Genomic DNA, 25,451 nt, shown 5'->3' on the forward strand with positions numbered 1-25,451 from the left:
TAATTAAGCTACCCTCCTACAATGCCAACAATGCTACCCTTTCCACGAGAGGAGGCTTGGTGGGCCAGAGAAAATCCAATAACAAAAGATAGGTGGCAGTGCCACCTTGAAATTCTTTAGCCAGCTTCCTGTGATGTCTTTATGTTCGGGCCTAGCTTAGTTTTTTTTTATTGGTAAAGATGGACTACATTGTATTCTAAAGAGGCCAAAGACTTAACTTGTTCCAAGAAGTTTTACTGAGCCACAGTGACACAAATATGAGAAAATACTTATAAGACCATGATGACACACTGACACATTGAAGCTGGGTTTCTGGCACAAAATTTCAAAGCTGGAACTTTGGCCTTCATTTGGCAGACCAACTGTATTTGCAAAAACATAACGTGAGTATTGCGCAGACTGTTGCAGCACAAGACACTGACCCGGATCGAGCTGGTGAGACCCTAGTGGCTTGAGACACTCCTTGCCGTTTTACTATTACCTAGTGTTTTAAGACGCCAAGGGGAAATTGAAACCACCAAACAAACGCGACGCTCACGGCCTCCAACCAACGCCTCAGCTAGCATTGCTCATTAGCGTCACTTGCTCCAGGTAATATTGACACGTGTACTTATCTTTATCGGGCAACCACGTTTCGCCGCTTAACAACTGTAATCGCAGAGCGAGGGACGCACCTGCATGTATCCGACGTTTCTGGAAAGTTATCGACGCTTCTATCCGCGTGTCTGTTGTCGCCGAACCTTGTGTTATCAGATTTCATCGCGTGACACGAATGGTGTAGAACTTTGTGGAAGACACGCGGGTCCCATCAGTTAATCTGGAACATTCGATGACTGATCTATAAAAGCCGACGCGCTTGACCCGCTGATCAGATTTTCGACGATCGCCGAGCGTGTTCGCCGCTATCGTTGCGCTATAAGGGTAGCCTGTTTTGTGGGCACAGGTTCGCCCAATAAAAGTTAGTTTTCTTGTTCACAGTATTGCTACTGTCTTATTCAACGTCACCACCACGTGACATCTGGTGGAGGTGCTGGGTATACGTCCTTCTTTGTGATCTTGTTCAGACGACGATAATCGACGCAGAAACGCAGGGTTCCGTCCTTTTTCTTCACCAGGACAACAGGGGATGCCCACGGGCTTTTCGACGGCTGGATGATGTCGTCGCGCAGCATTTCGTCGACTTGTTCTCTTATAGCTTCGCGTTCTCGCGGCGAAACGCGGTAAGGGCTCTGACGGAGTGGTCGAGCGCATTCCTCGGTGATTATGCGATGCTTGGCGACTGGTGTTTGTCGAATCCTCGATGACGTCGAAAAGCAGCCTTTGTATCGTCGGAGCAGACTTCTGAGCTCCTGTTGCTTAATCATAGGGAGATTTGGATTAATGTCGTAGTCTGGTTCGGGAACCACAGTCGTCGGGGTAGATGCGGCGGAATCCGAGAGGACAAACGCATTACTTGTTTCCAGAATTTCCTCGATGTACGCGATCGTCGTGCCCTTGTTGATGTGCTTGAACTCCTGGCTGAAGTTTGTCAGCAACACTTCAGTTTTCCCTTCATGCAGTCGAGCGATCCCTCTTGCGACGCAAATTTCACGGTCTAGCAGTAGACGTTGGTCGCCTTCGATGACGCCTTCTACGTCAGCGGGTGTTTCGGTGCTGACCGAAATAACAATGCTGCAGCGAGGCGGGATGCTCACTTGCTCTTCGAGCACACTCAAGGCGTGGTGACTACGAGGGCTCTCCGGCGGTATCGCATGATCTTCCGACAGTGTTATTGACTTCGACTTCAGGTCGATGACTGCGCCGTGTTGGTTGAGGAAGTCCATACCGAGAATGACGTCTCGTGAACACTGTTGGAGGATAACGAAGGTGGCAGGGTAAGTCCGGTCATGAATGGTTATTCTTGCCGTGCAGATCCCAGTCGGCGTGATGAGGTGTCCTCCAGCGGTTCGAATCTGAGGGCCTTCCCATGCGGTCTTAACTTTCTTCAACTGGGCGGCGATGAGTCCACTCATTACGGAGTAATCGGCCCCTGTGTCGACTAAGGCAGTGACTGCGTGGCCGTCGAGAAGCACGTCGAGGTCGGTTGTTCTTTGTCTGGCGTTGCAGTTGGGTCTTGGCGTCGGATCACGGCTGCGTCGTGTTGAACTGAAGCTGGAACGTTGCGTCGTCAAGTCGTCTATCGTCGGGGTAGTCTTGGCTTCCCGACTTCTTCGGGACGGCGGCGTGTCGTCATTAGGTCGTCGAGATGGTCTCTTCGTCGTCTTCGTCGGCGGCGGAGGATCTTCGTCAGTTCGACGAACAGCAACCGCACCTCCATCGGTTGCTGCTTTTAGTTTTCCGGATATGGGCTCGCAGAGCGGCCCCGGGCTGGGCCGGTGTACGGTCGGCGCTGCGGTGACAGGTAGCGGCCTGGTGACGGCGAACGGGACGGTCGTCGAGGGCTCCACTGAGTGGCGGCGAGGTAGTCGGCGATGTCACGTGGGCGCTCTCCAAGCTGTGGACGCGGCGCGTTGACGGCGAAACCTCGCAGTCCCATCTCTCGGTACGGGCATCGTCGGTAGACGTGACCTGCTTCTCCGCAGTGGTAGCAGAGCGGGCGGTGGTCAGGAGCACGCCAAACGTCTGTCTTCCTCGGGTAGCTGCGCTGGGCGACGGGTGGGCGTGCTGGCGGCGGCGGTGGTGGTCGACGGAATTGCGGCGTTACGGGGTCCTGGCGCGGTCGTGGAAGGGGACCTTGACGGCGGGCGACGGCGGCGTAGCTCATCGCTTGCGGCTGAGGCTGCGGCGGTTCTGGTTGCACTTGAGGAGCTCCAAGCGATCGGTGCACCTCTTCTTTTACGATGTCGGCGATCGAGGCCACTTGAGGCTGCGACGAAGGCAAGACCCTCCGCAGTTCCTCGCGCACAATGGCCCTGATGGTCTCGCGCAGATCGTCCGTGGCCAGCGATTGAATTCCTGCGTAGTGGGTAGAGCCTGTACGGCGGTTGAATTGCCGGTTCCGCATTTCGAGTGTCTTCTCGATGTTCGTCGCCTCAGAAAGAAACTCTTCGACGGCCTTTACAGCGGAGCTCACCCAAGCCATTCTGAAATACAGTCAGACAAGGCACAGGAGGACAACGGCCTACCACCCGCAGACGAATGGTCTTACGGAGCGGCTGAATAAGACCCTCGCCGACATGCTAGCGATGTACGTCGACGTCGAACACAAGACCTGGGATGCCGTCCTGCCGTACGTAACATTCGCTTATAACACGGCGGTACAAGAAACAACAAAGATCACGCCGTTCAAGCTGGTCTACGGCAGGAACCCGACGACGACGCTTGACGCCATGCTGCCGCATGTAACTGACGAAGAGAATGTTGACGTCGCTAGCTATCTCCAGCGCGCCGAAGAAGCCCGACAGCTCGCCCGCCTACGGATCAAGACCCAGCAGCGTACCGACAGCCGACACTACAACCTCCGACGACGCTTCGTCGAGTACCAGCCCGGCGACCGTGTTTGGGTATGGACCCCGATACGCCGGCGAGGACTCAGTGAGAAGCTGCTGCGACGCTATTTCGGACCCTACAAGGTCATCCGACGTATTGGCGCACTAGACTATGAGGTCGTGCCAGACGGCATTTCGTACTCACAGCGGCGCCGCGCACGATCTGAAGTGGTCCACGTGGTGCGCCTTAAACCATTTTACGGACGCTGATGAACTTCCTTAGTTTGTTGTTTTCTTTGATACGAGTGCTTTTCTTTGTTACTTTCGTTTGTTTGCAGCATCGGGTCGATGCTTTTTAAGAGGGGGGTAATGACACGTGTACTTATCTTTATCGGGCAACCACGTTTCGCCGCTTAACAACTGTAATCGCAGAGCGAGGGACGCACCTGCATGTATCCGACGTTTCTGGAAAGTTATCGACGCTTCTATCCGCGTGTCTGTTGTCGCCGAACCTTGTGTTATCAGATTTCATCGCGTGACACGAATGGTGTAGAACTTTGTGGAAGACACGCGGGTCCCATCAGTTAATCTGGAACATTCGATGACTGATCTATAAAAGCCGACGCGCTTGACCCGCTGATCAGATTTTCGACGATCGCCGAGCGTGTTCGCCGCTATCGTTGCGCTATAAGGGTAGCCTGTTTTGTGGGCACAGGTTCGCCCAATAAAAGTTAGTTTTCTTGTTCACAGTATTGCTACTGTCTTATTCAACGTCACCACCACGTGACAATATGATGGCAGCCAAAACGGCATGCTGAAAGAGGAGATGCTCGTGGAACATGTCGCAGATGCACGATGAACTCTCACTCAACGTGCTTGGCTGGTCCTCGCCTGTTGTTTTCGTTGCTACAGGCCTCAGCTACTTATCCTTGGCCGCAGATGGCAGTACATATTTGCCAGTTCACTGACCCACGAAAACAGCAAAATACCAAGGTACCACAAAAACTGGCATGACATGAAGGAAGAATGCTTTTCATTAAAGTCTACCTACTTCTGTGAAATGAATGAAAACAGTTTGACAGAGTTCTCTATTAGCTTAAAGTGATTTAGCATATCTCTTTTAGTGCCCCTTAAATATAATTACTTGCTCTGAAAGAGGCCCAGAAGAATGACAACTTACAAGTGAGGCGCAAGCTGCGAGTCGATGAGATCAGTTAGAAGACGTGCAGCTGCCTGGCCAGGAGGCTTGCGCTGGAACTCCCGGTAGTTGGCAAGGAATGTCAGGCGGTCACTGAACAACATGCTCTCGCCCATGTTCTCAAGCAAGTCCAGGCAGGGCAGCTCCCGCCGTTCACTGTACTCAGCCAAGAACCTGTGGTGTAGAGGAAAAATGGGAGAAAGGATTGCAACACTAAAATGCCATGTAATATTTTTTTATTTTTTTGCATAGAAACCAATCCCAAAATGACAGAAAGTCAAGTGCAATTGGCAACTCATATTCTAATGCTTAGTTTGCTTCATATGCAGTACCCAATACTTTTTTTTCTCAGCTAATAACAGCAACGCCATTGCCACATTTTGAGTGAAGCCGAAGTGCCAAACACACATACTAGTGCTTGACAGCTGAGAGTGGGTTGGGTTGTGCGTCGACGGTGCTCAATGTCTTGCAGAAAACACTGACTCAGCAGTTTGAAAGTCTATATTAAAAAATGCAACAAATAAATAATGTTACTGAAATCAAATTTTCCTTAACAAGCAGCCAATTATTCTGCTCTGCAGTGAAAAAAATGTATAGACAGGTTCTCCTGATCTGTAAGCAGCCGTGTACCGAACGTTGAGTAAATGAGAGCTCAAATAAAGGCCTTGTAAATAAGTGGCAATCCTTGTTAAACTGCAGGCTCGCAGGTGCTCTAATGTGTCGTGCAAAAGCGGCAATTCATGGTTTATTTTGTTTGACACCATGTTTAAAAGCAGGAACATGTGGCTGTTTGATCCGATTACTGTATTTGCACGATTTCACCGTGCCACTGATTGTAATGTGCCGTCCAAATATTATATATATGTATATTATATATATGACCGTCCAAATATTCAGAAAAATAACTTGGTGCGAATCCTACTGCACACATCAAATTACAAAATCTGAGTTGACGCGTACCGTGTTGAAACAATTTTATGGAATGTACAAAGGCACACAGATATGCGTACAGCTGAATCTTGGTGGCTAGTCGCTATCGGAGTCCAACGACGCCTCCTTTTCGCTGTCTGCCGACCACAGAAAGTCACCTTTAGTTCCTTTCAATGCATTAAAAATGCCACACTTCTGGAGGTATGCAACAACCGTCGCCTGCGGGAGAGCATTCCATGCACCATGGGCCCACCTTACGATGTCTCCAAGCGTCGCTTTCTTCATACGACCCGTACAATGGCAGCGTGGTCTAGCTATCTTGCATTGAGCTTTCTTTGTAGTAAGAATCGGTTTCGTTGTTGATTCTGAATTAGTTACGATTGTAACACGCATGCATATTTTAATACACCTTTTATTCAGGAAAGGTGCACGTCAGAATTGTGCAAACACAGTAAATCAGAAGTGTGCATCATGGGTGGCAATGGAAGGCAAGAAGTGCCGATTTTCTCGGTGAAAGGAGCAGAGGCACCATCTGTAACAGTGCCATGGCAAAGCACAATGCATGCCGTGTTCCATCACACCAGTAACAGACTGCACCACTGCTCCTCTTGTCACACTATGAGAGTAAAATTTTCAGTCTCTCATTTCCCTGGACCACATGTTGTGCTTTGTAATGGACAAAACACACAAATTATGATGGCCAAACATGGCATTAAATGCTATTTCTGTGAAAGATACGAGTGCAAACCTGTGAGCAGTTCAACTGTAAGAGCCATCCATTACGAATCTCTTATCCACACAGCATTCAGTACATATTAGGTCCACCATGTAGGACGAATTTAAATTATTCCTCCAGTAACTATACACCTAAGTAAGCATTCTGCAAGCCCTATAATACATTACTTAACAGTGCCTAGTAGATACTATCAGCATGTGAACTGCACAGCTTCAGAAGCACTGCAAGTAGACTTACTGGTCTGCTAGTCTTGATGTTAGTACTGGATTCTGTAAGGAAAAAGGAAAGGAAACATAAGTTCTAGTTCAAAGAAAAATGATCAAACATGGCTATGCAAACATTCTTCCAGGTAAATGAAGTGTGAAGCACAGACAACTACAGCTGTACAGAGTCCATTATGAAAGTAAGGCGCATTTTCTGGGAAAAACAGATTTATTGAATGGACCTGTACAAATGGTTAAAATTCTTCAAACTACTCTCTCCCTGCATCAACACACTTGCGGAGACGTGTCTGCCACGCCTGGAAGGCACCCTGAAAGTCCCCGACAGGAATGTCTCTCAGGAACGCTGTAGCAAGCTTTTGGATATTTTCCACGGTATCCCAATGCTTTCCTTTCAGCGCTCTCTTCAGCCGGGGAAAAAAGAAAGAGTCGCATGGAGCCAGTCGGGACTGTAAGGGGTATGGGGGACCACCGGGGTACTGTTCTGGGCCAGGAAGTTCGTAACAATGAAGGACGTGTGGCTAGGGGCATCGTCATGGTGAAGCTTGACTGTGTCTGTCAGCATGTCAGCCCTCACGCACGCGACCTGGCATTTGAATCTCTTGAGCACCTTCGGGTAAACGGCTGAGTTGACTGTTTCTCCCTGCAGGACAAACTCAAAATGGACGATTTGTCAGGCATCAAAGAAAACAATGAGCATTGTTTTGGTGTGAGACTTGGTCGTTCGTGCTTTCTTGAGGCGGGGGGATGATTTTGTGTGCCACTCACTGCTCTGCCTTTTCGATTCTGGGTCGTACTCGAATATCCAGGATTCGTCTCCAGTTACGACAGAGTTAAGAAAGTCCAGCTCATTTTGAATCAAATCCAACAATTCTTGACAGTGCAAAATTCGAAGTTCTTTCTAATCTTCAGTCAACACTTTCGGCACAAGCTTCGTGAAGGCCTTGCGCATTTGCAGATCCTCAGTCACTATCCCATGAACCGCAAATATGGACATGTGTAGGGCAGAACCCTCGCCACATTTCCCAACCGGTTTTACCGTGCTGCCATGGATAGCTGCGTCATAATAAAATCATGAGCATTACTCTCATAATGGACCCTGTATGTTTTGCTAACAAAAGCAAATCACACACAAAAAAGTAAGCATGAAGTCTGCTGATCATGATTAATCTTGCTGTAGTGCCTATAGTGCTGAAATTTAAAGTGGTCCTCAGCACACAGCACTCTATTTTTGTTGCATAGTGGTAAGTGCTGTATGTCGTTACTAAATGCAATAAACTGAGCTGCAGTACTATTCCACCCACAATTGGATGCCTGCACAGGAAATTCAGTCATTCAGGGACCACTCTAACATTGTATGAAGCACCTTCTTAAATACAGGGTGTTTCAGCGAACACTGTAAAATTTTTTAGAGGTCGCCTGTGGGAGAGAGCTCCATTCCAGATCATGAGATGGTGGTCTACTCGAAGCAGCGGACACTACTTGAAAAAAAAAATTGAAATGTGAAATGGACTAATTAACAAAAATATATTAATTACCTTTTTAACTAATTACTGTATGACCCTTTTTTCGCTCACAAGACAGCCAGCGCTGGCACTGGACGCTGACACCAGATATTTTTCGACACGAGGCCTTTAACGCTGTTGCTTTGAAGCAATGTGCGTTTTTGGCCTCTGGGCCCAATCGGGAACATTGGCACTTCATGCCGCAACAATTCAGGCAAGGCTTTGCATTACGTACACAACTACAGTTGAGTGCCAACTTTTTTTGTGAATGTGGGTAGCACATTTTCGAGGTTATGTTTTTTGTTCTGTAGTATGTTTGTTCATGTATTTTATTTCCAACATGTACAAATGAGGTTCTACTGAACTACTCATTTATATCAAATATGGCTAAAGTGAAATTTCATTATAGCTGGCCTTTAACTTTTTTGTCACAAAAGCTTTCCGGGAAAATTGCAGCAAAATTTCTAAGTCTTCTTTTACTTTCCTGAGGTTTTTCATGTACTGTGCTAACTCAAAAAGTAAATGTATGCTCTATTCCTATTACTCAATGAAAACATTGAATAACAAACCTTGTTTTTAGAAGAATAGTTCTCATTATGCCCCCGTAGAATTCTTCAATAATATTATTTCAATCATGAGAGCAAAACAGATGCAAGCTGCAAAATAAGATGCACGAGCGTGCCATCTCAGTAGTGGATGGTGGGATACGTAGATGTGCGCGACTCATTCACGGCAATTAAAGCAATGGAAACTGCAGTGTTGACGAGAAGGACTCGCCCTCTGCAATATTGGTACGAATTGGTAAGACGAGTAGAGCTCAGGCTTAGGCGTTAAAGAGTTAATTCTCGTGAGCTAACTCTCCAACCTTGACTTTCACTAAATTCCTATCGACTTGTGTTTTGCACGATGTGCCTAAAATGTGCACAACTCACCTTGCAACGCATGGCCCAGGTCAGTGCAATGCCCAGCTGGCCCTTCTTTGCCATACGAACCGCCAGTGTCTGGCAGATGTCCTTGACTGGAAAAGAATTGCTGAAGCTACACACACACTGAGCACAGCAGGAAACCTACATTTCGGCACAAAGGTTATGTTGCTCTCTGCAGTGACTTTTAAGGTGCCTGATTTTCCTTTGTGCCCTGTGTAATGGCACCAATGAAATTACACGGAGCATAACAGCCCACAGAAGCAGCCACTGGGTGCGCGCATGCACTGCCTTCCAGATCCTAAAGGAAATGGCTAATTGGAGGCTGTTAATTTATCCTGCCCTTCCTGCAAGGCATATGTCCTTGACTGGAAGAGAATTGCTGAAGCTAAGCATGCATGCATGTATGCATGCACGCATGCACGCATGCACGCACGCACGCACACACGCACACACACACACACTTTCAAACAGTTCATGTTACAGTGAATAGAAAAGTATGTCAATCAAAGCAGATGTTAGAATACACCATATTTACACAATTATAATGTGCCCTTTTACTCTAGGAAATGTATTAAAAAAGTTACGCATGTCAGATTAAAGAATGAAACTAAACTATAATAGTGAAAAAGCTATCGTCATTGGCATTAGAAATTTCTGTAATCCAATCTAATCTACTACAATCCACATGTCTCGGCAGTTATATCTTTGGGCCCATTCTAATTTAGTCATGCTGCCATGGCCTACACCGTATTTAATTTGGAAATGCAACATTCTCAGATGCCATAGATGGCATCGAAGATGCGATGCTCAGGGCTGCTGATAGTAAAGAGGAGGTCTGTGACGACGAAAATGAGTGATGCCCAGTCTACTGCAGATCGGATGCAATAAATTATCTTTGCCCAAGTGAGAGCGAACTGCTACTTCTCACACTCTTACTGCCATAAACCGGTGAGTGAAGAATCGAGGGCAGTGCACTTTCTCATTTCAGTTCGGACCAGCAGGATGTGTGTTACAATCAAGGGTGCATTAAGATCAAGTAATTACGGTAGCTACAAAATGGCAACAACCAGTTTGTGCAGACCCCTGAGCAATTTTTCCTGAACATTTCAGCTGGTGTTGCTGAGGATAAGTTGAAGTAAAAGGTTATCGTAAATGCACTAAGAAAAGGAAAATAAAGAAAAATGACGAAGCTAGTTGACGTAGGCATGATGGGGAGAGCACTGCTAGCAGCAGCTTGAATGCTAGAGGAAGCAGACGAGTTGAGGCTGATAGCACCTATGTACAAATCCAGATATTCACAACTGTAGTGTTCACACAGTGCTGTACATCATTCTAGGGTGCATGCCTAGTAGCCTTCGGGAAAGTTTGTACTTTAGAGTGCAGCTCTTATGCACCCACTTCTGCGTCAGCGTAACCAAGCGAATGATGAAAGAGTGAAGAGTGAACGCGGAGCGCAGCAGGGGATGAAATTTGCAAGGTGGAAAGCGTATGAGGAGGGTGCAGCTGAACCATGAGGCAGAAAGTGTAGAAGGAGGGTATGGCGAAAGCGTGAGAAGAAAAGTGTAGTGCGACGACGATGGCTACGAGATGGCGCCAGAGAAGCACACGTCATCTGGGAGATCTGTCTCAGGTGGCTGCTGTGAATCGTACCCAAGCATCACCCATGCACTGCCTTTTGTGATCTCCAGATTAGTGAGATTGGCGCGCTACACTTCGCTTCGTTTGCAACTTGCGGCATGAGACAGACTGTCCGCACCTGCCATTATATCGTGGAATGAAAACATGTATAGCGCTGAGCTCAAATTAGGCTTAGAGAGTATCGCAACCGTCGGCGAATTTTGCCCCCCTTCTTTTTGCGTGCATGGATTATAAATTTAGACCAGTTCCACAAACACTAACCAACTAAGGAATGATAGAGTATGACCATAAGAAACACCATTCCAGTTATTTTAGTGTGAGTTCAGTCAAAGCTAAAACCAAACTAAAGCTAAGGGGTCCTGAAGACTCCATGAAACGAATGCACCGCACACACCTGTGGTAAGGCTGCAATTTTTTTTTTTACAATCTTGACGAGATGAGGCCCTCACACAGGAGTGGGCTACATTGGTCTAATTTTTTTGGCCATGTATAAACCACACATTTTCTTTGTACCAAAACAACCAATAACATTGCTTTCATACTGCATTTATTCATTCGTGCATGCACCACGACATATCTGATGCCCATCTATTTATCACCACTGCTCAGGCTCGGTTCGGCAGCACACTTATGGATATAATCATCGCCCATGGCATCCACGGCGCAAGGTATGCCTGTAACTTAAAGGCTTTTCGGAACAATGCCCAAAGACACCACACTCCGTGTGCTACTTAGAACCAAAGAGAAGACAAGTTGCAAAGACGCTTTTGACTTTCACCTTTCTTTTTCCCAGATTTCCCAAAAAAGTTCTCCAAACAGCCCTCACCTGCTGGCATTTCCCTGCGCTCCAGTATTTCGACCACCTTCAATGCTTGCGCCTGGGTTTTCAGTGGGATGTGCTCGATAAAGGCTTCCAAGTACTCCCTGCATGCAACACAACATATTGAAATGTCCATGTTTATTTAAGCCTACCAATACCAAGATTCTGCGACACCTGGGAGGAGAGGAATAAGGGCCAGTAAATGCAATAACAGAATTTTATGCGTTATGCTTCAAATAAAAACCCTGAAGTGGTCCTTCATATCCCACAAGGTTATGTATAGGTAATTTTGTCTTGCAATGTGCCTTCAAGGCATTGCACTTCACGCTGTCGTGAAGCTGTCATTTGAGTCAAGGTGCAGGTCTCACCAAGAACAGCATTGAAAGCAATAGCGACAGATCCCAAAAAATTGTTTTCCTGTTTTTTTTGTATGCTGGTTATTGCATACGCTATTGTGCGAATGTACTTGTAGTATAAATATTTGAGCAGTGCTATGTGACGTAATTTCTGTATATTATACGCGCTCACCCCCTCTTCCTCCAACCTCCAGAGAGATGCACTTATATACAGTATATATATACAGTATATATATATATATACACAGCAAAACCTCGTTAAACCATACCCGCTTAAACAGTAGTTTTGTTTTAAAAGTAGTAAGGTCAAATCTCCGACTCAGCGGCCATTGAACATAAACTGTATTGGCTTATTACGTACGTATCGGTTAACATGTAGTGTTTCCACTTTTCATCGCGGAAACATGGCGGTGCGTCGTCTTCATCGGGTCGCCAAGCAGAACAACAAGCATTAGAGATTGGAACAACAGCCTCCAAGCGCCCTGTGCGTTTGTGTGTGAAGCCACATCAACATCAACATCATTTCGGTGCCGTGCCAGGGAGCGTAATGGCGTCGTGCAAGCGAGGTCTTGTGTCAAGCTGAAGCTCCGATAAAAAAGACACCGGATGCTCAGCATAGAAGAAAAATTAGACATCGTTCATGCTATCGAATGTGACACGAAGAAGTCGGTGCTGGCACGCTACAGGGATCTGCTGTTGACTACTGTGTGTGGCATTTGGAATGCGAAGAAGTTGCTCGGCAGCGCTGCTGCGATCGTGAAGAGATGTTGGCTACGAGGTTTGACTTTTCTCCATCGTTGCCTCTGTTGTTGCTGAAGTGTCGACTAGCGACAGTGATGTGGACGGCACAGAATGCAACAGCACGGGCGATTCAGGCCCGACAGTGGCAGAAGCTGCGCGTTATGTCAGCCTCATGAATGCAATCGTTGCGACAAAAACAGCACCCCGCAAAGAAAAAGGCGCCCCGCGACTTTCGCAGTGCTACTGCGTGCGCGCACAGAGAATATGAACGCAACGAGGAATCTGCCATGCGAGTGTTTGCCGAGAAGAGGGGGCTGGCTGAAAAGCTGCCTCGCAGCTTCAGTAAGTTTGAGCCCGCTGTCATCGCTGTTAGGTCGCGGCGGCATCAAACAAAAGTAACACTTTTGTCGCACGAAGTGAATAAGTAAGGTATGTTTTTACCCTTTCATTGCACTCTCTTTGAGTTCTGTTTTTGAAAGGTAAGTTGTCGATCTCATGCTGTTTCGATTAAACAGTACTATGGTTTAGTGCATACTTTTTCCGAGCTCCAGCCAACTATGGTTTAACAAGGTTTCACTCTAGTACTACAACCTTTGTCAAAAAGTTCCAGGAGAATTTTTTTTTTAATTTCTGAGTTTGCAATACTAAAAAGGAACAAATGTTTTTATATCACCTGGTATGTGTTCTTACTTGACATAACCTTGGCCATCTTTCCACGCAAACTCACTAGGTGGCTGAGCTGTGCTTAGCAACACGTTGTTTGGGTTGTTGTCGCATTAGTTAAGGTGACACAATGGATGCTGATTGTAAGCAAAGAGTGAAGTTTAAGCTCCGCGTTAAGCTCGGGAAAACCCCTAGTGAAACGTGGAGCACAATTTAACTGGCATATGCAGGCAAGGCATTTCAAAGAAGTCGTGTTTTCGAGTGGCACAAAAGGTTTCGTGAAGGCAGAGATTCAGTGCAGGACGATTCCAGAGCTGGTCGCCTGTCTATAGCACACACCGATGCAAATGTGGAGCACGTAAGGCAGTTATCGTAAGAAGACCATCGTGCAACTGCGCATATGATATCAGAAGAACTGAATTTGAATCATGATGCATGTCATAAGATCTTATGAAAAGGTTTAGGGAAACGGAAACTTAATGCAAAGATCGTCCCTCACTCATTAACGGACAAACAGAAAGAGGACAGACGACGAATTTGCGCTGAGCTATTGGATAGCGCCAGATGTGATCCCACATTTGCATCAACGATTATTGCAGGGGATGAAAGCTGGTGCTGCCAGTATGACCCTCACACGAAGTCTGAAAGTGCTGAATGGCAGAGTCATGGATTACCAGCCTCGAAAAAAGTCAAACGACAACCTTCGAGAACAAAGAATATGTTGATCGCATTCTTTGATAGTAAAGAATTGGTTCACCACGAGTATACTCCTCCAGTTCAAACAGTGAACCAACCTTTTTATATTGAAGTCTTGAAACGTTTGCGAAAAGCAATCCAATGTTGTCGCTCTGATTTGTGGCATTCTCAGGACTGCATCTTACTGCATGACAATGCAAGACTTCATTCTGCTTTATCTGTTAACGAGTAGCTGGCCAGACATTCTGTTATTGCCATCCCACATTTGCCATATGATTTGCTTTGTGATTGCCGTGTGATTTTTTCTTGTTTCTGCGAGTGAAAAGGCAACTGAAAGGAAAGCTTCATCAAGATAATGCAAACATCCAACGGGCTGCGACAAATGAGCTTACAAGCATCGCAGTTACAGATTTCCCTGCTTGCTTCCAAGACCTCCAGAAACGTTGGCAATTGTGCATATATAGCCAAGGGTACTACTTTGATAGGAGCTAGGGTCATTACTTGGTAAGTGCAATTTTCTATTTTTTAGTACCTTTGCGCTGGAACTCTTCTGACAAAGGTTGTATATAAGTTAGTACCGGTACTATATAAGATAGCACTATATAAGATAGATAGATAGTACTATATTATATTGAGCCTAGTCAGCATATGCAACAGGGATGTTTCATGAGTCAGCTGGTCTCAAACATGATTTTTACCGTTAATAAAGCCCAGGACTGACCTTCCACGTCGCGGGCAGTGATCCAGGTAGCCAACACCAACCTGCCAGAGGCTGCAACATAAAACAATGCAACACTTTGACTTTCAAACAGAGAACACCGCAGGGACCAAAAGCAAACCAGTACACTTTCTGTCATGAAATTTATATATCATGGTCTATTCCACAAAGCTGAAACATTAGCCTACCACTGTTGCGACACTGCCGCAACTGCAGCTTCTTAAGGGCGCACGAAAGATAAAAATAATTTGAGCTTAAGTAGCACATCGCTATTCCACAATATCAAAGCAGCCACTTTTACCACGAGAAGAAGCTTGGTATGCCAGAAAAGAGGTAAAAATGAAGCACGGTGGCATCACTGCGTTGAAGTCCCCTTCCCACACAAGCTTACAGTGTGGTCATGGATACTGACAGCCTCTGCTTGGGCCTAGTTATTTTTTTACCCTTAAAGATGACCCTTTTTGCCATTTTAAAGGAGTCAAAGACTGAACTTGTAAAGTTTCCGCGACTTTTATTGAGTCATGATGGCCCAAACAGGAGAAAATACTTCGAAATTCGTGGCGTCACGCTGATGTACCAGCTCTGGGGTTTCAGTGCAGAACAAGAAACTTGAACTTTCACCTTCATTTTCTCTTCTAATATCAACCTGTTACCATAATATTAATCAAACTTAGTTTTTAAGCAGTACTTTATCAGCCCAAATTGGTTTAGTGTTTTTCTTTAAAGTCCTTCTAAAGGCCAACTGCAGCAAAACTTAACTTTGGCTTAAGTGGTTTTAAGTGAGCAGCATACAGTACTACTGAAGTAATCTTGGCAAAGTTGCACAGCTGGTATTTACTTAACATTCTTATTGACAGCCTCAAATTAGCACCAAACCAGACAATGCAGACACTTGGAGGACCTGAAATCCCAGAACATGGTCTCCGAAATTTTCAGCATGCTGTGAGAATTACCCAAACTTGGAAGTTGTGCCCAGGCACTATGCTGTTTTTCAACATTCCAGGTTTACATAATTTTTGGCGAGGATTAATAGCGGCATTGTTTTGAGTTTCAGTACGAGAGATGCCTTCTTTTCACGAGATTGTTGTAATACATCCACTCATACTTTAAACATGAAATTCTGCAATGAGGCTCATCAATATCTACACCGTCTGAAACTTGTCATTTTACACGCACCTGTGATGTGTCATGAGGGACGCGGCATACTCCAGGATAAGGTGCTCCCTCAATTCACTGGCATACCTGTAGGTAAAGTAAGAGACCATACGTAAGACACTGAGGAACTCTAAGCACTTTCACTAAGAAATCACCACTAATAATGCTTTGACAAACATTTTTGTAGCATCACGCCCTAGCAAGAAAGTCATCCACTTTTTTTTTTCTGCAACTGCTTCTGTCACAAGATATACATTACTTGTTCCAAACCTTTTTTATGGATGCAGCAGAAGTTAGGTTGGTTGAAAGAGGTGCTGAACCACTTTTCGAAAGTGGCAAAAAAAAAACCTGTTCTGTAAATAACAACAATACTGCCGTGAACATGTGAGCCAAACACTATTCCACTGAGTGCAGTAAGAAACCTACAACCTCACACAAACGTTATCTCGCTCTCTGGAGCAACTTTCAAGATGCCTGCTTCTCTTTGCTGCACTATGCAATGTCACCGATGACTCTGAGTTATGATGGCCCAGAGAAGCAGCCATTGGGTGCATGCATGCACCACCTTCCAGATCTTTAAAGGGATACGGACACAAAAGTTGGTGGGTGGTTTTTTTGCGTCAGAACAAATGTTGAACTGTTGAAAATGACGAATACAACAAGCTGCTTAGAAAAAAAAAAAAAAACGAGAAACACCTTTATTTTGCGATTTTCTGCTGCACCTGGCCTCCAAGCGGCCGCCGGGAGAAGCTGAAATTTGATGTCATGACACCCCCCACGCGCGGCCAAGGTCAGCTACAGCCGGCGCAGAAGGGAAATTACCCTTTCATTGGCTGTGCAAGAACAGATATTCTCGGGTTGTGACAGAAATTGTTTACCCTGCGGATGCATGTTATCGTCACAAAACAAAATAGTCATGTTGTGTACACTTTCGCTGCGTCTAATATTGAACGACACCATACGATCGCTCTTTTAATTGATCAAATATACAAAACACAGCCAGTGAATGAATGCCAGACAAAAGCATGCATGTGTAGTAATCTAAAATGCGCAGCACATTTATCTACATTGCCTTTTCACACGTTGCTTTTCAACCTCAAGTAAAAAAATTACGGATTTTCATAGGTCTCTTCATGATCATGTGTCTGGTTTCATGACTTGGTTGTTAGCGCAGCATTTCCCTAGTAAATGTCACAGCCAAAGACTTTCCCCCTAGTAAATGTCACAGCCAAAGACTTTCCTTTCTATATGGCCACAGAATCGATGTAGCTAAGTGATCTGGTCGACGGGTCCCTAGCGCAGCCGCCCATCTCAACAAGTTCAACCAGTAAATGGCTTCTAATGGCATGAATGTGATAGTAGCTGTAAACGCAGGGCTATGAAACGGCTAGAAAATTCTACACATGCCATGCCTCGTCGCATAAAAACGAAGTGTGCAGCGGTCGAAAGCCGACAGCGTAGGTAAGCACAAAGCAACAAGCTACGCTACCTACGATTCAGCCGTAATAGCTGCCTTTCTGCCTCAACGCGGGTCACGAAACTTTGCATCCTACGTAACATAACTTTACGAACTGCGGCCGCTGCACTTCAAGTTTACTAGGAAAAAGAATTGCCACGTTGCTGGCCCGGACTGCCTGACCAGCACGTTCAAGGCCGCCTGCTCTTCGCCGCTTGACGCGGAAGGCTCGTAACCGTAAGTGGATATATTTCTTGCTAAGTTGGAACGGTCCTCATCTACAGACATGTACTCGTCACTGGTAGAGGCACCAGAATCCGAATCCATGCTCGCGATGTCGGCGGCAGCGCGCCTTGAATGACCGCAGCCGGCCGGCTGGCTATCCGACGAGGGTGTCGTGACGTCACGCCTTCCAACTCGCTTGGGCCAAGCGGCTTTGCGCACGCTCACAAAAACGCCAAAAATAAAGCCATCTGCTGAAAAATGAGTGAAGTGACTACTTGTTTTTGATATACTCGCACACTGAGGACTCATTTTCTGTATTATCGTAAAATGTTCAGATTTTGTGTCCGTATCCCTTTAAGAAAATGGCCAAGTGGCGGCTGTTAATTCATCCCACCTGCCGTGTCACCACTAATTTGACAATCTCGAGTGCCTTTGTCACATGCCAGCCTCAAGAGGTTGCCTTAAGCACACTATGGAAAGAAAAAAAAAGGGAAAGAAACGACAGGCAGTGTATTGCAATCAGCATTGCCCCGCTAAGAGGAACTTATGAGTTAAAGATGAGTGAGGAAAGTAAATATGTATTGCGCTCACTATACCTCATTCATGTTATCAAACATTTCCTCAAGAATACATATTTTATGAAACATATCCCACTAATTCCAGCATGTTCAGTTTAGAAAGTTTAGATAACAATGAATGCATACAAAAACTGCAGTGGTGGCTTGCTATCCCAAGAGAAATGTCAAGACAGTCAAGGCCTTTAAGTCATTATTTCTGTTTTTAGTTAGATTTGGCATTCAGTAGGGAGAGGTCGTACTTGTGGGGACAGTCGACTCCGAGTTGTCCCCCCGACGTTTAGTCTTCCTTGCACAGTTGTCTCCTATGTGATGATAAATGGTTACCCAGCTACGATGAGAGATGACGTGACCGTTTCAAACACAAGTTACACACCAGAAAGCATAGTAATGTCCCTGCTCTTCCTATAGTATACTTTTTTTATAATTCCTAGACTAGAGTGAGAGAGTATACTTACTCTGCATGGCTAGCCTCCATCTGTCCAGCATGAAAGAGCAGGTCTGACAGGTGTGCCGAGAACCACCAGTTGTCCAGGAATAAGCTGCAAGTCATGGTTTCACACAAGCCTGTTACCCATAGCATCAGAACTAACTTACCAGGCAAGCATGCTACTGAGAACTATAGCAGCCAGTTATAGCTGTAATTGCAGAAAAAAACACATGTAGCAGCTGCAACAATGCCTTCAGTACCCTCAAATATAAAGCATCTATTTCACCTAACTTAAGGGGGGACGCGGGTCTTGAAATCGCGAAAAATGGTCAAAAATGGCAATTTTCAAAAATTACGTTTTTGAAGTCTTTAATGTCCCAACTATGCCTCTACAAAATATTATGGCGCAATTCCTACTCGAAGTATAAAATAAACGGTAATTTATAAACGTCGGTGAGCCGAAATTGAACGCCAAGCGCGAAGATTTGCCTCATTTTCAAGCTGCCGTAGCTCCGCGCGACGCAAACCGATCGGCGCCATCTTGGTCTTGTTTGAAAGCTGGTTTCCCGCTCTCCATTCTGGCGCCCCTCGGCACGCTGTAGACCCTCGTGCAGCGGAGGGATTGGCACCCGTTCTCAAGCGGGAAATCGTCGCGAGACAGCCGCTGATTGGGTGAACCGGGCGCCTCCTCGAGGCGCAGCCCTCTGATTGGCCGTGACGTATGCTTCGCCTTCCGCGGCCGCGTTGTTCGACTCCTTCACGTCGTCTGCTTTCGCCTGCACGCACGTCATTTTTCGAGCTCCTCTTTGTTTCATAGTATTTTTCGTTCTGCCTTTTTCTTTATCGTTCTTCTAGATATTTTGGCTATTGGGTCGCTTCCTTTAACCACGAATTTCTTGCTTTTGCGTGCCTGGTGGCTTTGTTACGCGTGTCACGATGGCGCGAGACGCGCGCTTGAAAGCAAGCACGCGAAAAGCAGTCGGCAAAAAGAGACGCGCATGGAATAAGAACAGCGCTACATCGTCGAGAACTACAGCTTCGGTGATGCCGCAAGCTGCTGTGCCCTTGGTGGATGCGGCAGGACTGAGCTCGCCAACAACAGCTTCGCCGGTGGACGCGGCTGAACAAACCCCGTCGACGCTAGCTTCGCCTGTGGACGCGGCTGGACAGTGCCGATCAGTGTCAACTTCGTTACCGCAAGTCTGTGCAGTGCCGGTGGATGCGCCTGGACTAAGGGCCGATTTACGCTCAAACCGCCCATCGCCGCACGCCGCACCGCACGCTTGCGGTCACGCGAAAAATTGCACGTATCCAGCACTTATGCACAAATTACCATTTACACTGTGTGCACAGTGTATACCTTACACATTGTAAACCGAAATTTGTGCGCAAGTGTTTGATGCGTGCAATCTTTCGCGCGACCGCACGCGTGTGGTGCGGCTTGCGGCGATGGGCGGCTCGAGCGTAAATCGGCCCTAAGCCCGTCGAAAATGCCAACTTTTGAGACGCTGCAAGTCGCTTTGGATTCCGTGTCGTCGGAAGCGGCCGAGCCGGCTGACCTAAGCCTAACGTTGACTTCGGCGTTTCCGCACGCGGCTTCGGTGCCGGCGGACGCGGCTGAACCGAGCTCGCGTGCTCAACGCTTCGACACGGTGTTTTTCACGGAGGCGGAGTGCGCGAAAATTACGCAGACAACATTAAAACTTCATTGGCGAAGCAGTCCGCGACTTCCCGCAAGTTCGAGCTAATGAACGTCGGCACAGCAAGTGAAGATGACAATCGCGGCACAGAGTACATCATCGTTGATCTCTCAGTGCTAAAGAAGATGTTTGTGTCCACAAGCTGCAGCAAGTGTGGGATGACCACTCTCCAACTCGCAAAGTGCAGTGAGAGAGAATACGGCCTAGCAGTGAAGTTGGAGCTCACATGCTCAAATTGCGATTTCGCCGAGCGGCACTTCTCGTCGCCACGAGTGCCCGGGAAATCCAACATCACGCCCTTTGAAGTCAATTTGCGGGCAATGAAGGGAATTCAAAGTATAGGCAAGGGAGCGACTGCCCTAGCAGATTTTTGTGCCACCATGAACCTCTCTCACCGAGGACTTCACCACAAGACTTTCAGGGGGCATATGGACACCATGGTGAAAGCTTGCCAGGCAGTAGCTACTGCTACAGAAGCAGCAAGCGTCAAAGTGGTGAAGGACATGTACAAGAACTTCCTGAATCCACCAGGAAATGTAGATGTCATATTTGATGGCACATGGAAAACACGTGGTCACAATTCAAATATTGCAGTAGGCTGCATCATAGAGCTATACACTGGCCTAGTACTGGACCATGTTGTGCTCTCGAGGTACTGTCGTGGGTGCCAAGGGGCACCTGATCCCAGTGATGATGGGTACGGTGACTGGGCTGTGAACCACAAGTGCATGAAAAACATCGACTGCAATGCCGGCCGGATGGAGACTGAAGCAGCTATCATTTTGTTCAACAGGTCTCTGGAAAAAAATGGGTTGCGGTACACAACTATACTTTCTGATGGTCTATACTTTCATGCATTGACCTCAGGAGAAGTGTATGGATATATATCCATTGAAAAGAAAGACTGCTTGAACCATGTCCACAAGCGGATGGGGACGGCTCTTCGCAACTTGGTGGAGAAGAAGAAGGCACAAGGAGAATCGCTTGGCGGAAAGGGCAACCTCACCCAAGATAAGATAAAGAAAATTACAAACTACTATGGGTATGCCTTGCGGAGCCACGGCCACGACGTTGCAGGCATGAAAAAGGCAGTGCATGCCACGCTGTTGCACATGACCTCGACAGATGAAGCCCCAGACCACAGTTGCTGTCCTCAAGGGGTTGATTCGTGGTGTGCCTTCAATCGTGCTTTGGCGAACCAAGTGGAGCCGTCACCACACAAAAACCCTCTGCCAGGCCACGTTCGCACTGCTCTTGAGCCAATCTTTGCAAGGCTGGGCGACGAGGCCCTCTTGGAGCGCTGCAAAGATGGCATGACACAGAACGCCATTGAGTGCCTACACTCTGTCATTTGGAGCCAAAGCTCCAAGAACACGCATGACTCTTTGCTGGCTGTTGAAAGAGCTGTTGCAGAAGCAGTTTCTCGCTTCAACCAAGGAATGGCAGCAACCAGCAGAGCTGTTGCAGCACAGCTTGGTTACAGTCCTGGGAGCTGCCTCATTTGTAGGAGCCTTGAGAAAGATAAGCAGAGGCTGTGCAGGTCTGATAAAAGTCACACCAACGCTGAAAAGGTGAAGAAGAGGATGGCCAAGAAACACAAGCCTGACAGAACCCAGGACTACTGCCCAGGACTTTTGTGAATGTGTGGCAGATTCATAGAAAATAGCAGGTGACTTTTTGAGCTTTTTTTTTTTGTCAAAGGCCAACGCAATACAGAAGTTTTCACAATCTTTACATGAACAGATTTCTGTGAGTTTGGTGTTATTGTGTTCAGTAATGACTGGGCTGCATGCTAAAGCATTAAATTTTTCCATGTGATAGGTAAACAAAAGTGGCAGAGTAAGCAAAACTTTGAATGCAATTTTCTCAGCTTTGCTTTTTCGATCAAATGCCTTTGCCTTACGGAACTTTTCATAATGTTTGCATCAACTGATTTTATTGAATTAGGTATCATTTTTTTCAGTGAAACCTCAGCTGCATCCTAAAGCTTTCCATTTTTCATTAAACCAAATAGACTAGCAATTAGGTCAGGTGTAAGCTAATTACTCCTGCATTATTTTTTTCTTCCTACTTTGATATTCATTCATGACCTATATGATGACTTTTAAAAAATTTCTTTAGCTTTAGGATGTGCAGTAGGTCCTTGGAAATGACAGCTATTCTTTAAAACTAGTTTTTTTAATTAAGAAATTACCATAATGGCCCGTAACAAAAGACCTATGTGGGATAAGTTATTTTGCGATATCTTCATTTCTAAATGAGATATATCAAATCTGAATATATATTTGGAATCAGCATTGAAAGATATATCTGCATGCGAATTTTCAGGAAGATACGTTAAGAAATAAAAAAAAAGTTTTCAAGACCCTCATCCCCCCTTAATCCTGCCTAAGCAAATAGTATTATCAGAACATTTTGTTAAAGAAAAGAGGGAGAGAGAGCTACACACTAGCCTCAACACAAGCCAGTGCAATTCAACAGCCTTTAAACAATTAAACCTTACCTGAAGTAGTATATATTTGTTCAGTTCATGCACAAAACTTCTTTTTACTTTTTTTCCCTCTTAGGCACACCATTTTACAACCCACCAATATCTCATACCATGAAGAGCAAGAATACAATGTTCAACCTCGTACTGAAGCTAAGGCTAAAGATAAGCCCAAAGCCTTTCAACACATCCTACCGCTTGGAGAGACCAGTGATGCACCGACACCAGAACAGGGCTGACAGACACATTTTGCCAAGAGGTGGACGCATCATGATGCCACAAGGCATTGGTTTTCTCCGCTGCTGCGACCTCTGCCACTTCTATGAGTGAGCAAAGCGGGAAGAAATGCACACAGCATTTGTTTATTTTTCAAATGAGCAGCGTCATCATATCTGACCTTATTGCTACACAATGCAAGCAAATTTTGCTCTGTGTCATGCCAACGCAATGATGTCTATGACGCCATGCCCCTCATTTCAAAATCAACATTACATCAAATTACAGGACGCTTTAAGCAATTCCTGACCTTCATGCTTGCAAATTGTCATTCTTTCGTGTGCAAGAAGCATGTAGCAGAGTTTCCACGACTTCAAATATATGCATAAGTGCTATAGCACTATACCACATGGACTATAGTCAGTGATGCTACTAGCCCATGACAATTCAGAGCAGCTTTTCGAGCAGCCAGAAATACATCTTGGAGCAGTAGAATGGACTTTCGGAGCAGGTTTATGAATGCAGTTGTTAACTATATATTACCCAGTCCCTTCATTGCAGTCTTCACTATGGACTGTGATGAAACGGTGGTGCATTAAGATGCACTCAAAAAGCCCTTCAGTGGCTTAGAAAAGCACACTTTGGAAACACACTTTGGAGGCGTGTTGAGAACCTTCGGCATGATGTAACTGTTACAAATGTATCCTTTAAAGGGCCTCTCACTAGGCCCCATAGCAAATTTTGGTTTTGGCAAATTTATTTCATTTATATATTTATATACCTTAAGGGCCCAAAAGGGCATTACATAATGGGGGATGCCATACAGTAATCATGAACAAGAGTGGTCTTTCTTAACAAAGCAACATGTTGGGATGAAGGAAAAGCAGTCAGTCATCGAAAAATAAAGCGAAGACGACAGAATAAATATAAAAAGCATGTGCATGTCAAAAGCACTACATATTGCTTATGCAGCAATTGATGGTCGGTTTCAAGGAAAGCAAGTAAAGAAGATTGGAAAGTTGACTGCTGTGTGTGGGCCACAATGCTAGCAGGTAGAGAATTCCACTCATTGATCGACAAAACAAGGACCGAATACTATGTTTTTTTTGTACAAGAAAATATAGGTAGGTTTTATCTCATGTTCATGGTCGATGCGTGTGGAAATGTAGGAAGCCGGGTGAATGAAGATTCGGTAGAATGGCAGCACTATACGCTGGAAGTTTAAGTTATGTGCCCTCTAAGGAGCGTTTAGCCGCAAGAATTTTCTGAATTGGTTCATTAATAGCCAAGAAAGAAACTCTCTCCACTTGCCCCATCTAGCCTCTGCAAGTGAAGTTCCTTCCCTGCGTTCTCCCACACCGGACCTCGAGGTTCACGTGACGCATACGTCACGGGCCCCGGCTTCATTTCTTTTTCTCCTCGCCTTTTTGCAGCGCAGCACACTTCCATTGACAGCATCGTGCGCAAGCTGTTGCAATTGTCTTGTTTCGCGCAGCACATGAGTAATTTTTATAAAGCTAATGCTATCAGCACAAATAGTTGCGGCATAGGTGGTTGATGTGCTTTGGCAGCACGTTTTTCGTGAACAAGTAAAGCCAGCAAATAATTTCTTCCCCCACAATTTATGGAATAGATGTTTACATTAAAAACTTGCATGATCAATTTGAAGACAACTTCATTTTGCTTGATTCTTCAAGGATGGTTTTGTTCATAATTATCCACGTCTCATGGTGGAATCGTCTTTGTGTCGAGACTTTTGCCTCTGAATGTAACATTTGCATACTGAGTATCAAACTCGATGATGAAAACAGTCATCCAGCATTTTTTTAGATTTCTTGCAAAAACTTCCAAATAATGGGACAGTCCCAAAACACGAACTTTAGCAGTCAAATTAATTTTGTTGCTGTTTACAACACCAGCGGTATTTTACTTCATTTTGCCCTATAGTGGACTTCACTGATATACCATCTACAGTAAACTCAGTTCCACGAACGTCGGTTTAACGAATATTTGAGAACAGACTTTTAGAAAATTCCTGTCAGTTTTTGTATGCATTAAACGCAAAAATCGTTCAATTAAACAAATTTTTGAATAGTGAATATTTCAGTTGAGCAAACTTGATCAGTATACCTGGGCTCATTTTTTAAATCAGTTGAAGTTTTGCGCACTGCAGCGCTGGCGTAGCCAAAGCCCACTGCACCAAAATCGCCCCTCCAGCAGCAGCTATGTGTGTTGTCACAGTGAGCTGGTTACCTGTGCTGAACTATCAGATCTGAAAATTGTTTCCAGTGTTCGTCACCCAGAAGAAGGGTGCGATGAGGAAGATGCAACGGCAGAGGCAGAGTAAAATCCTGTAATTCTGCTCGAGGCTTGGGATGCCTTTGAAAGTTTAGAGGCTTCCATGTCTCAGCAAAAGGCTGTGCCAGATAAAGTGCACAAAAACGCAGACTCTCTGTACAGCTTTGTTACTTTTGTGCTTTAAGAACAACAGTGCAAATGAAAATTACATATCTTTTTTTCAAAATGTGACAGGCAGCAACGTAACTGTTATGCACTTTGTATATATTGATGCACATAATTCCGTAAATTGCATTTCAAACTTTTGACTCGATGTCTGCTATGCCCTATGC

At 45.7% G+C, this 25,451-nt stretch overlaps 1 protein-coding gene across 2 annotated transcripts in view; it reads right to left on the minus strand.

Moving 5' to 3' along the window:
- Positions 1-25,451, minus strand: part of Nup75 (nuclear pore complex protein Nup75) — a 73,360-nt gene that overhangs the window by 12,304 nt on the left and 35,605 nt on the right. For both annotated transcript variants that reach the window (XM_065452083.1, XM_065452079.1), the window contains exons 14-20: positions 18,446-18,529; positions 15,753-15,818; positions 14,580-14,630; positions 11,409-11,506; positions 8,951-9,036; positions 6,530-6,561; positions 4,609-4,800 (exon numbers count right to left, since the gene is read on the minus strand). In XM_065452083.1, coding sequence (XP_065308155.1) covers positions 4,609-4,800; positions 6,530-6,561; positions 8,951-9,036; positions 11,409-11,506; positions 14,580-14,630; positions 15,753-15,818; positions 18,446-18,529 — 609 coding nt within the window. The remainder of the gene's footprint in view (positions 1-4,608; positions 4,801-6,529; positions 6,562-8,950; positions 9,037-11,408; positions 11,507-14,579; positions 14,631-15,752; positions 15,819-18,445; positions 18,530-25,451) is intronic.

Source organism: Dermacentor albipictus, chromosome 2 (genome assembly GCF_038994185.2).
Source record: "Dermacentor albipictus isolate Rhodes 1998 colony chromosome 2, USDA_Dalb.pri_finalv2, whole genome shotgun sequence".
In the NCBI taxonomy this organism is placed as follows: Eukaryota; Metazoa; Arthropoda; class Arachnida; order Ixodida; family Ixodidae; genus Dermacentor; species Dermacentor albipictus.